The following is a 12,905-nucleotide window of genomic DNA, read 5'->3' as shown; positions in this document are numbered from 1 at the left end:
CTGCTCAAATAAAAAAATAAAGAAAGTCAGCATACTGGGCTTCCCCCACACTGTTCTTCAGAGTGAAGGGCAGGAAAGACGACCTTTTGAAATCACTTCAAGCAATTAAGGTATTGATCAACAAGTTCATCTGCTGGAACTCTGAAGCTTGGCACAATGAGACCAGTCTCCTGCTCTTTCCTCACTAGGAAAGCAGCTATAAAATGGCATTGTTTGGAAGGAAGGAGAGGAGGGAAGACAGACAGGAGGGTTTTTTTGCTTGGTTTTTGTTTGGTTTAAGGTATTTGGTACAAGCCTGCCACAGGAGGGAGGAACAAGGACTGCTACGTAGAATCAACAGATAGCTACTCAAATGTCTGTCCTGGTATTTTGCCAGTTTGATATGACTCACACGGACAATATTTTGATTAACAAGCTTTGGAAGGAGTTCAATATTTTATCCACTACAAGACCCATGACACATACTGTAAAAACACCGAAGTCTACTGTAGTTTGACAAGAGAGTGTCAAACTGGTTTCTGAGTTTTGTCAAGTATGAGAATTTGTTTCTTCAGAAGCCTCTTCACAGGCCTACTCATGCTACAATAGGATATGCTGCAAAACGAGCAAGAAGAATAAAGCAGGTAAAATCAATTTAAACAATTTCATAATCATCTACACAAGTCTCAGTCCTAATCCCTTACTCATTCTTAGGCTAAAAAGGTAATTAGAACAACCAGAGTAGAGAGGGCACCCCTGTGAGCACAGACATCTCATTTTCTTTCTGCAAATTAAACACTTATGGAAAACTGATCACAAATCACTGCATTATTTGTCTTTACTACAACTGAAAATGTGACTGTATAAATAAAGGCAGCAAAGTTGATATTCAGCAACTCAGCTATGAAAGACACAACATCAAGCAAGACATGGTGATGTTTCTGCCTGTGGGCAAGTCAGTTGTCTACACTTCCCTTGTGCTGTTTCCAGCAAACCCTACGTAAGTATATTAAGTTGCTAAAGTGCTATGATCCCATATCCATGTAGCACCAGAAGGTCAGTAGTTTTTCTTTGTAAATATGTTTTGTCAGGTGATTAACAGCAGTGGTTTAAACAAAAGAGAACCATGCTGCCTGCAAAGAAGTATCCTTGCCCAGTGCAAGTTTTACCACTAAAATACCAGCATGCAAATGGCTGATCCAGCATTCACTATGGTGATGGAAACTCTTCTTAGCCAACGATTACAGAAAGGCAGCTTAAGTCACTCCAACCATGGCTTCCTAAGGTAAGGTAGCTACTGACAGGTAAAGATCTGATCTGCTTGCAGTTTGCTGTTTACAGCTGATCAGCACTGAGCCCGCTCTATGCCTGAACCCTTCTGACCTTCTAATTTGCCTCCCTTTGCACCCACTCCGAATGTGAGAATCAGAACAGCCATTTTTTAACATGTCCACATGGCTAAAATATAACAGATCAGGAACATTTACCACAATAAGGTAATCCATCAATTATTTTCTGTGAAATTATAATTTCACTTATTTAAAACACCTTGACTTCTCAGCATTCCTGACCTAAAACAAATGGATACACATGTTTATAAATACAGCAGGAATGGTAAAAACAAAACCTACGGGGAACTTGAGCTTGCTCACAGTGGATGAGAATAAACAGTGCCATATTTAGCCAGTCATGAAAACTGAATAAGCAGGCAATAAATAAGACACTTTCACATATCTGTTTATGTATAAAGGCCTACCTCACACACAAGCCTTTGGACTTGGAAGCTCTTATTAGCTCTCCTCTTCATTTCTTTAAAAAAAATAAATATTAAAAACAAGAGGACACTGTCCCTCCCAAACTGTAGATATGACAAAGATATTATGCACAGCAAAATATTAAATGTTCAACCCTCAACACAGTCCAGTCTTCTCCACTGCTAACATCCTGCAGCTGCATGCAGCCTGAAATTCAAGACTAATAAATCTGTACATAAGGAAACAAGTCATTAGCATGACTTCCTCAAAAAGCCATCTATGATTCTTAGCGTCCCAGGAGCCCAGAGACAGCCTGCAGAGCTTCAGTGGCAGAAGGGATGTAAGGTTGTTCTGAACATACATGCCAAAAAACTCAAACCAATCGCCTTCCTAGTTATGCCAGATCTGCCTTGTTTGTCTACTTCAACTGATTCACAGTAAACTCAGCCCATTCATTTGCAAGTCTGTGTTACAATTTTAGCCACAATGGCTCCGAGTGACTACACTAACATAGGGGTAAATGAAAACACTACTGCCAAAGACCACAACGAACATATAATCAAACCAGAAAGATAATGGGAGAACAAGTGACAAGGAACAGTAAATATTATTAATCTCATATCAGGTTGAAAGCCATAGCAAAAAAAAAAAAAAAAAAAAAAAAAAAAAAAACCACCAACAAAAAAAAAACAAAACAAAACAAAAAAAAAACACAAAAAACCAATACAAAGCAGTAAGATATAACAAACCAACCACTGTACTCACTAAATATGTACACATGCTTATTATTATCTTTGTTATCTTACCAGCTGTTGCCAACTAATTTTTTTTCACAAAATGTACAAGACCAATCTGTCTGATAACAGTGGGAGATAACAGTGAGAAAGACTTAAATTAGAGAACCACTGCAAAAAATCCTCACTGCAGAGAAATTAAAATTAGCTTTGCAGCAGAAAATGCAGATCACCAGTATGGCTTTTCTCCATACTTATGTCATTTTGTTTACAGAGTATGAAAAAATAAATTAACATGTAAACCCAGCAATACTATAAAAAAGACACTGAATGTTAGCTCTAAAACATTTGTCATTTTACTGCCTTAAAAACATTTATTAGAAGTAAAGATAAGCTTCACTTCTTGTAGTATGCTAGTTAACTGTTCAGCTGCCATTAGAAAAGCAAAATTCAAGTTATCAAACACTCACAGTTTTTTAGCTTTCATTATTCTCCTGATATAGTGGAAACCTATCATATATTCCCTTAAGTATTCCTTGATCTTTAGAAATAATTGTTACCAATGGGAATAATACAGAGAGAGGTATGTGAAGGAGTTACTTAAATCTTGGTGGAGAACACCACCCAAAAATAACACCATTCATGAGATGAAGAATTATACAGAAACCTTATTTTAAGAAATTATCACACGCAAAAGCTTCAACAGTTCAATCTAAAGTCTAATGCTGCTACCACAAATTAATTGCAGGAATAATAAAAAAAAAAGGAAATGCAAAACCATACCTTTAGATATAGTTTGGTTTTGAATTTGTTAAAAGAAGTCTAGAAGTCTAATATATTATATATATATATGTGTGTGTGTGTCAGCTTTTTTATCTTAGAAAAGATTGCAAAGCCTTATAGAGTTTCACTTCTAAAGTGAAACTATATGGTAACTTTACCAGTTGATAACATTCTAAATACAAACACAATAGAGCCAAGAACATCAAAGCAAATCTAATCTCTTTTCTTACAGGTTGAAAAATCTATCTATAGCAAGATCATGTAATTTTCTTACATACTTTCAATCACACAGTAAGACAAAGATGTGCTGCACACGAAGCAACCAAAACCAACCAGAGTAGCCCAATTTTAAAAAAGAAAAATAAAAAAGGTCATAGCTTTTAAGTCAGAAGTAAGCTTTGAACTTCGCTTGCAATTTTAGTGTCATTAAAACTACTTAAATTCATATTTTAAATAACAGCTGCATTTCAGAACTTCTGCTTTGTCACTACAGCTCATTATACAGCAGCACTTTAACATACTTTAATACTTGCAAAAGGCATAACTTTGCAAGAAGACAAAAGTCATATATAGTTGAAATATACCTACCTTCACAGTGTTTTAGCTACCTTCTCACACCAGTTTTCTACTTGTGAAATTATGTGTCATGAAAAACTTCAGTAGCAAAATGACAATACAGACACCAGCAGAAATTTTCTCTCTCTAGGCTTTCCAGTCAATTTTCTGTGTGCATGTCTTGCCCCTCCTCCTCTCACTATAAATCTATTGTATAGAACAGGCAAGATGCCCCAGCACTTCCCAGATGTGGTATGCTTGTTTCAGAAAGATACAACCAGTCATGGTACAAAAAGCCAGAGAGAGCTCACACACTCACCCTCCTTAAGCTGTTTCTAGAATCTCTTGGCTATGTTGTGAAAAATTACCAGAGTAATCAGAACAACCTATGGCATAACAGTCAAAAAAAAATTCTGTGGGCCATCCTCATGCAGTTTTTTCTCTCTGCAGCAAGCTTGTACTACCAACCCAAGCAAGAACTTGCACAGCATGCTAAAATTGAAGTAGGCCTACGCTGCAAAACACATTTCTTGCTCCTAATGTTCCAGGTGAGACAGTTTCAATTGCAGATGGTATATAAGCCTAGTTTTCTGTTGTGTTCAACATCTTCCTGCTCTGTAGACTTCAGCTTGATACTAAATGAAAAAGAAACAGATGATGCCTGAGATAGAAGTAGAAATAAGAGAAAGTGCATTTGCCAACCACAGATAGAGACTTCAGAGCACTTCAGATAATAAATAATGATATGTTCAAAGAAGGTAATAAAAAATCAGGCATAATAATTCAAGGAAATATTGTTGAAGCTAGAAACCAATTCAGGTCTCTATCTGTAGTCCCCTTGTCACATACCAAATTTCCTCAGCTACCTTGCCAACAAGTTCCATCTGTTTTCTTCTGGATTATTTCTGCTTGCAATCACTTTGTACACAGAATACTGATAGCAAAGTTGTCTCAATACAATAGATAACACATCCTCATTGACTGTTTCAGGGGAAAGAGATGGGTTGAACTTCTTCACTTTCAGATGTTTGCATGCAAAGTTTCTGAATAAAAAAATGAAACTGACTACAGCAGGCAAAAAGTTCTCTTAACATAAACTTCTCCTTTTGCTACACCAAACATTACTTAGCCTCTACCCAGGAGATATACACAGGTGATTCAGAGACCATTTCTGTGGTTTAATCTAGGATAGACTAAATGCAAAAATTAATTACTACTCAGTAATTGAATTCACGTGTAGGAGTTTGAGTATTTCTTGCCTTGTGACAGGAATTATTATTAATGCATAGAACACCACAAAAATGCTGTGTTCTCTGATTTCCTCCAAAGTTTTGTAATAAAGATAGACTAATATTTTTAATCCTATTTTTATCCTTACCTCAGCCTTTCCTCTTCTTTCTTACGAAGGCTGAAATCTCGCTGGACCACCTGGAGCACATGCTCTGCTTCTTCATCAGTCAAGCCAGAAAGGTCCAGTTTTCTCCCCATTATACACTGGGTCCTGGATATGAATAACTATAAGGAATATCTGAAATCAGAAAAAGAAAATAAAATAGAATAGAAAAATAAATTGAAAGAACTCACAGTTTTCACAAGTGCATGGAGATCACACACACAAAATGAAAGTTGCTGCCATAAACATCAGAAAAGAAAACATTTCAATCTTTTTGGCTGGAAAACACCTTTTACACTGAGTCCAACCATTAACCCAGCACTGCCCAGTCCACCATTAAACCATGTCCTTAAGTACCACACCCCCACATCTTTTAAATACCTTCAGGAATGGCAACTCAACCATTTCCCTGGGCAACCTGTTCAAATGTTTGACACACCTTTTAGTAGTGGAATTGTTTCTAAAATCCAATGTAAACTTCCTTTAAGCAACCTGAAGGATTCATTTCAGAATTGTTTTGCAAGTTCCACGCACTGAAAGCAATCACCCTCCATTCAAATATAATTGAAAAAGATACATTATTTGGGATAATAAGAGATGCTGAGGACAAACCTCAGTGTTGCTCTCAAAAAGGAACATGTTTAACTAAGTCAGGTCAAATCAGGCTTAGACATTGCTTAAGATTTTATAAAACTGCTTGCAGGGCAATCCCTGTCACTGTGCATGAACAGAGAACACACTGCTGTAACACTCAAAAATGTTGTGCACTGCCAACTAAGAAATCAGGAATTATTTTAAAGAACCATTTTAAAAAGTAAGCATATAAATTTAAAATGGATCTCCCAGAATGACTGAAAAGATTTAGATGTCACTATCTATATTTAGATGTCGCCACTATAAAGTTGGACAAGAAAAAGTAGTAGTTAATGTTATGTGTGAATTGAAGGTACTATAAAGTTTGAACTAGAGCTTGGTCCATTAAGTTTCGCTAATTAAATTTGTTCTAATTTATTTTCTCATTACTTTTACTCATTTAATTGAATTCTAGTAAATTCAGCTCTCAGTATTAACTTGTGTCATTTGATTTATGCAACTATTTGGGCAATCATAGAGGTCTCCATCTCTACTTTGTGTTATAGTTTCAGAAGCATAAGACAGTCTTTGCATCTCTGTTATGAGCCCCCAGCAATGTATATAATAACCATGAACATACTACAGTTTCTACACTGTATACAAGAGATAACTATTACTCTATTACTGCCTCTTTGTTGGAACTCAAAACACCTCTCAGACATTTTTAGAGGTTCCAGGCCTTGGTCAGAAGCATTTTAGATCCCAGCAGACAGCTGGAAACAGCTGTGATTTTGAGTGTGAGCCATGGAATGAGTTACCAACTTTGAAGGTGGAGCAAGCAGTCACAAAGGGTTAGATAGTATAGCAAAAGTAATTACAAAACAGAGGAGAAATTTTTTTAGTATTGTACAGGGGAGTTTTAGCACCTGTGCAAGGGGGTTTTTACTTTGTACATGGGGGTCAGAAATGCTAAGATGGAGGAAAGTGGGCTGATCCTATTCTTCCTCCTCCTTCCTTGCCTCCACGTTCTTGGTGATGTTGGCACTTACGGATTGGTTTAGAGCAGAAAAGCACTTTGTAATATAGGTAGTAGGTATTGGGGGAAAAACTGTAAACATGTAATACGTAATATATCATATAAAAGATAGCAGCAGCCCTGGGCAGAGAGAGAAGAAGACAGCAGACAGAGAGGATGTCAGGGTGTGTGCGTCTCTGCCTGGGCCGCTGACCAACAGCCGCAGCCCGTGCAGACAATCTTTTAGATAACTCGCAATAAACTGCCTTGAGACTGAACAGCAAGAGGCTGCAGAGTTTTTCTTTGGAAGCACGGGTTGAAGGAGAGACTTTACCACCATACGAGACCCCAGACCAAGCCCAGAGTTCTCACACCTCTTCATCCATGGTGAGCAAAAAATGGATGGGACTATGTAAAGCATCTAAGCTAGTTCTTGCTCAAAAAAAAACCCACCTTAAGAAAAACTAATGCATACAATTAACTGCTCCAAGTACTACTGCAAGTAAAAGCATGGGGGAAAAATTGGTTTTATTTTCTAAACATTTCTTTTGCTACGCAGACAATGATGTGGGATGTGGTTGGTTGGGTTTTGTTTCTTAGTTTGGTGGGGGTTTTTTAATACAATATTTACCTTCCTACAATCATCTGATTACTGTTCTTCAAACAAGAAAAACACACAAACACAGAATGAGGGCACTGCTTATTTTTTGGTTAGTCTGTTTTGGTTAGGCTATTCATGAAGTTTAGAATAAACTCCTTGCCCAAGAAAACAACACTTAACCAAAACCAAGCAGATGGTAGATAAGCTTAGGTGAAATCAAGATGACAAATCCCTCCAACAAGATACATGCTCACCATACAGCTGTAAAAAAGTCACCATATTTTAGCTTGACTCTGAATCTACAAAGGAAGATGACAATGAGTATTTAATAAAGGTTATAAAATTTGCATAGTAGAAAAGTGCCAAAGAAACAAAGAACTGTAAGTAATGTCCATTAATCTCACTTCCAAGACCAAGAATATATGTTAAAATTAAAGATTGGCTAAAACATAGTAAGGAACAACTGGCAAGATGGGTTTTTTCCAATGCCACATGTACATAAATCTTCTCAAAATTTTCACTGGGGTATTAAGATTTTCCTCTGTCCTTTCACCTACAATCCTTATATCAAAACCTCACTGAGCACTGTCAAGGAAAAGCATCTGCTGAGGTAACACTTCGGTTAAAGCTCCAAGACAGACCATGAAGAGCCCTGGGACACATCCTTCCCTTCATGCTTAGGGACATCTGCTCAGCTCTTCCACGCAAAGCACTTCGAGTGCAAAGGCACCTCTGCCTTTCTAAAAGCATAGAAGGGCTTCACTATAGGAGAGCCACATCCATGGGGAAGTAAGCAGGGCTTTTCCAAGTAACTTTTTTCACACACATATAGGCTTAAAGGGAAAATACAGGATACATAGTAAAAGGAAATAACACTTTTTTAAGTAATTCCTGGAGCCAGTAGAGACACCTTCATGCAAAGGCTACAGTCTTCTGAGACACAAGATGATGAAGGTAACTAGAATTTCATCTTTGATCTCCTAGTATCTTGAGCATCAAGTCAACAACTGTAATTGACATTTTCGTAATAGGTTCTCCCTTCAGGTCTTCATCAAAACCCTTTTGGAAATGGTCTAAAAATCAGTAATGTTTTTCCACATATGCAAACTGGTCCATTAGTAAAGAAAAAATCATCCCTTTGATTCAGCTGCCAATGCTAATTGTGACCATGTATTAGAAAGGGGAAATTTACCCCTAAATTTGGGAATAAGTGGGCAGCCCCACCACCTCTGATTTTTTGGGGCTGGCAAAGAATTAATTCCAAGTACATATGCTTTAAAATCAGAAGCAATTTTAACTTTAGACTTTCATGTGGTTTAGCTCTCTTATGGCATTCTCAGTCTGCATTCTAATATTACATTAACCTCTAAGGAACACTGTGTGTTTTTCCAGGAAATAGTTTTTCATCCCATTACTAAATCACCTCTGATCTGGGAGTATCACAGCAGTTTATAAATATTTATAAACAATTCTCAAATGTCTTTTCTGCAGTAGATCTGGATTACGTATTTTGGAAATTTACAATTGCAAGTCCTCTAGAGGAAATGTAACAAGTTACACTTAAAACTAGCCTAAAACAAACAAAATAGTTTCTCAACCTAAACTAACTTCTGGTCTCAATTAAAATAACTTACATGAGGCTGTTCAGATGATTGCCTTCAAGAGTACTTCTTTGGTAAATCTCAAACTGAATACAAAATCTAAGATCTCACAGACTTTACAAGGAATAGTATCACTCCCTAGAAAACTTGTGCTCAAAAAATTAAAACACTATAACGGAAAAGTCTAGGCTTACAAAACATGACTGGGTACTGTTTGAGTAATACTCTAACCTTAACACTTATTACAGTCTATTTTAAAATCTAATTAAAACTTCCACAATGAAAACATTTCTTGAGTTTAAACTCAAAAACAAAACCAAACCCCAGCAAAAAGAAAAACAAGCAAATTAAGTGTTTTTCAAGAACGACAAGCAATGCATGGTTTTAACATCACCAAGCCCATCAACACTGGAAACAAGGGCAAGTAGTGCATTTCCTACTCACCCATATGACAGCTAATCTGTTTGGACTTGGAGTCTCAGCAGATGATTAGCATTACTAGGAGGGTGGGGAAGAATAAAAGTTTTTTGGGCTAAGTGCCAACTAATATTTAAGACAGATTCTCTGCTTGACAAAGAACTACAATATAAAATTAATTATGCAAGTGGTCACACTGAATATTGTACAACACAGATTTCTTAGTTTTATGCTGTAGCAAAGCAATCAGCACTAGTGAGGCTGCATCTGGAGTCCTGTGTCTAGTTTGGGCTTCCACAGGAAAAGAAAGATACTTATGGCCACAATGATTGTTAAGGGACTGCAGCATCTTTCACAGGAAGTGATGCTGGGAGTATTAGGACAGCTCAGCCTGGAGAAGAGAAGGCTTGGGAGGTATATACAATGGGTATCTGGAAGATAGCTCTCCAAACAAGAATAACCTATAATTCTTTCCATTTCTGAGCACATTCTTAATTAAGATTTCATTGGTTTCCACAGCATAAGTTTTGCACTAAAATGCTGTTGATGTGCACTGATGAAATGTAATACCTGAGGAACCAAGACCACAAACTCCTTCAACTCAGTTATTTGCAACTGAAATATTTCATATACAATACCTTTCCCCAACATAGTCTCAGCTTTAGACTCACCAAACTCTTCATCAGAACTTTTCTACTCTGTTTTGCTACTCTACCGCTTCTATAATTTCCAGGTAGAAAATCAAGAAGAAACCTACTAGTAACTATATCTTTGCTTCTATCACCAGCAAGATCATCTTTCCTTCCTTTAGCAGTTTGTCAGGACCCAAATAATACTGCTCAATCTTTCTTGTCATTATTTCCAGAATTCTTGTAGCATTATAAGAAATTCCTTGTGAATATTTTTCCCTTTTAAATTGTACAACATAGTCACTTTTCTAAGACAAAGAAGAAGACAAGCACTTTGTCCTCAACAGAGCTCCTTGACCATCTTCGTATTTTAAAAAGTATTGTTTACTGAATTGTCCAAAAGAAGTTGCCACATTGCTCATGTGAGGTCATATGATAATTTTTGAAAGCAAATGTCACAATATTGTGACATAATGTCATACGCTTCATTTGACAAATATAAGGTAGTAGTGCTTTGAGTTATATCAACACACTTGAATAAAAGAGACTTCAGCCATAACCCAACATTTAAAAAGCATCACCGTCCAAAGTAATTACTACTACAGCCAGCACAAAATTAAGTCTGAAATGAGGCATAATTAATACTGCCCACAGATTTGTTAATCTTTTAAATTCCAATAATGTCTAGAAGCTTGAGTAAAAAACACTGAATATTCTTCTCTTTACACTTGAAATGAACAAATACCTCAAAATAAGAAAAGGGAAAATACACTAATCAGAAATAAAAAGCCAACTCTTAGATTGAAGAATTCAATATAACCCACCTGACTTCAACATGGGACTTGTATCTGGTGTATCACATTTTAAATGAGATATAAGATAAAGATCTCAAAGACTATGTTATTCTTTGTACCCACACTGATTTTTACTGCGTTTTACTGCACATATTTCCTGGTCAACAACCAAAGCAAAAAAAAATTATATTGCTTTCAGCCTTAGACTAATTTTATGAGAGATTTGCAAGCAGCAAAACAAACAGCTGGCAAGCCTCTGAGCAAAGTTACATTTGTTTCACTGGGGAGTGTGAGGGGTAAAGCAGCAGGTTTTAAAACAAGAAGTTCATTCAGTTCCTTCAGGGAAAAATGTTCCTTATTAATGCAAGTTATTATAATAATTGTATGTACATTTATCTAAAAGATTGCTGGAACATACCATACTGGGTGAAACTGTAAACCTTACAGGTCAAAGGTTAGTACTGCATAGTTTTAAATTTTAAGCTATTTAGGAAATAAACAGTTGCTTCACACTCTTCTTGCTTCTATATTTTATGTTATTTTAAGTGCTGAATATGAAATAGCAGAATGTCCTGGTGACAGCTGGGATATGGTTCATCAGCTGGGATAGGGTTCATTTTCTTCTTAGCAGGTGGTGGGGTTAAACCATAACAACAGAATTAAAAATCTTAGTGAAGTCACATTCCATTCAAGAAAGAACAGCATCGCATAGAAGGATAGCACTCTCCTAAAGGCAGAACACAGCACATAAGCGTTTCTAAAAAAATGGAATCTATTTTATTTAAATAGAAAAACAATTTTAGAAAAGACTAAAGGTTGCACTGTAGGATCTAATTTCTGTTGTCTACCTCTGATGGTTAAAAAAAAAGTCATTATAAAAAGAGAATCTGTGTAACAACTTATAGCCATTTTATATTTATGTATCAGGCCTACAACTAATACACAAACACAAATCCCATTGGGGTTTCAAAATGTGATACAAAAGTTAAATTGATGGACCAGAATAATCTTCTCACTGGTAAAACTGAACTAGAGTCAAGTTTTATCAAAAAATCCCTGCAGCTGCTAAAGATCATAGGTTATCTGGCATACACCGATTTCACGTATTTCATATGCAAGTGGATTTCTAGTTAGTGTATAGTCTCATTTTACTTCAGTCTCCTCTTCCATTGTTTATGCTGAATTTAGGCAAATCCTGTTCAGCTCTATTTTCTCTCTATTTAGTAGCAACCGTCTTGTGGAACGGTGCGTAAAGATGATGCATCTGACAATAAATATTCTGACTGTGCGAGACTGACTATCACTCTTCCAGAAATGAAGAAGACAGCTTGGAGAAAAAGACAAAATTGGAGCAGTAATGTGCTGACACACAATTTTATCTTGGATGATTTGCCTCTTCCCCATGTGCCTTCAATCTAAAGCATGAAATTCAGCTCATTACTGTAATAGACTGTCAACCAATTCCAGAGTGAATCATCACAGGCCAGCAAGAAAGCCAGCATGTGCACTTAGGGAAAGCAACTGATCCCAAACAGTCCAACACAATCAGAAATTTGCACATCTGTAAGCACAAGACTGCAGGGGCTTCCCTTTGAATGCCTAACCTGCAAAGTGGGGCTCAGAGTTTAATTCTACGTGCCCAGACTCCCTGCACAGAGAGAGCAGAAGCCACTGAACTGAGTTATGCCTCTTCCACCTTTGCATCAAAACACAAACCAGAACACACCCAGCAAATCAGGCTTCACACTGTACTTGCCAAGCCTGAGCCAGCATGAAGAGAATACAAAACAAAAGGCTCATTTGTACTCCTACCTCTCCCCCTCAGCATCAGCTCAAGAGTGAGGACTGCAAAAATATTCACCCACCTGTGCTGCATTACACATGACACAACTTTCTCCTGAGACACCTGTCCAGCATTTCACAATCAGTGGCCCTCAAATGAGCCACATGGATTGAAGGGAGATGAAAGAAATGGTGAATACTTCTTGGCTCCTTCAAAGAATTGAAGGGTTTCTCTCTTATTCTAAGAGGCAGAGAAGCGAGCACTTACTTTAGCAGTGTAAATAAACGTGAATAC

At 36.9% G+C, this 12,905-nt stretch overlaps 1 protein-coding gene and 1 long non-coding RNA gene across 12 annotated transcripts in view; both read right to left on the bottom strand.

The window, feature by feature from the left end:
• LOC146768213 (uncharacterized) overlaps positions 1-5,177 on the bottom strand; it is a 38,478-nt gene extending 33,301 nt beyond the window's left edge. Inside the window, exon 1 of the long non-coding RNA XR_014953276.1 lies at positions 1,736-5,177. This is a non-coding gene — a long non-coding RNA (uncharacterized LOC146768213). The remainder of the gene's footprint in view (positions 1-1,735) is intronic.
• The window catches only part of MYRIP (myosin VIIA and Rab interacting protein), a 316,186-nt gene that overhangs the window by 187,706 nt on the left and 115,575 nt on the right, over positions 1-12,905 (bottom strand). For all 11 annotated transcript variants that reach the window (XM_085573290.1, XM_021531268.4, XM_085573291.1 and 8 more), the window contains one exon: positions 5,184-5,333. In XM_085573290.1, the coding sequence (XP_085429416.1) occupies positions 5,184-5,293 (110 nt within the window). In that variant the 5' untranslated portion in view covers positions 5,294-5,333. The remainder of the gene's footprint in view (positions 1-5,183; positions 5,334-12,905) is intronic.

This window comes from Lonchura striata, chromosome 2 (genome assembly GCF_050655825.1).
Source record: "Lonchura striata isolate lonStrDom1 chromosome 2, ASM5065582v1, whole genome shotgun sequence".
In the NCBI taxonomy this organism is placed as follows: domain Eukaryota; kingdom Metazoa; phylum Chordata; class Aves; order Passeriformes; family Estrildidae; genus Lonchura; species Lonchura striata.
The sequence above is the reverse complement of the archived record's forward strand: the minus strand, read 5'-3'. Positions and strand labels throughout refer to the sequence as shown.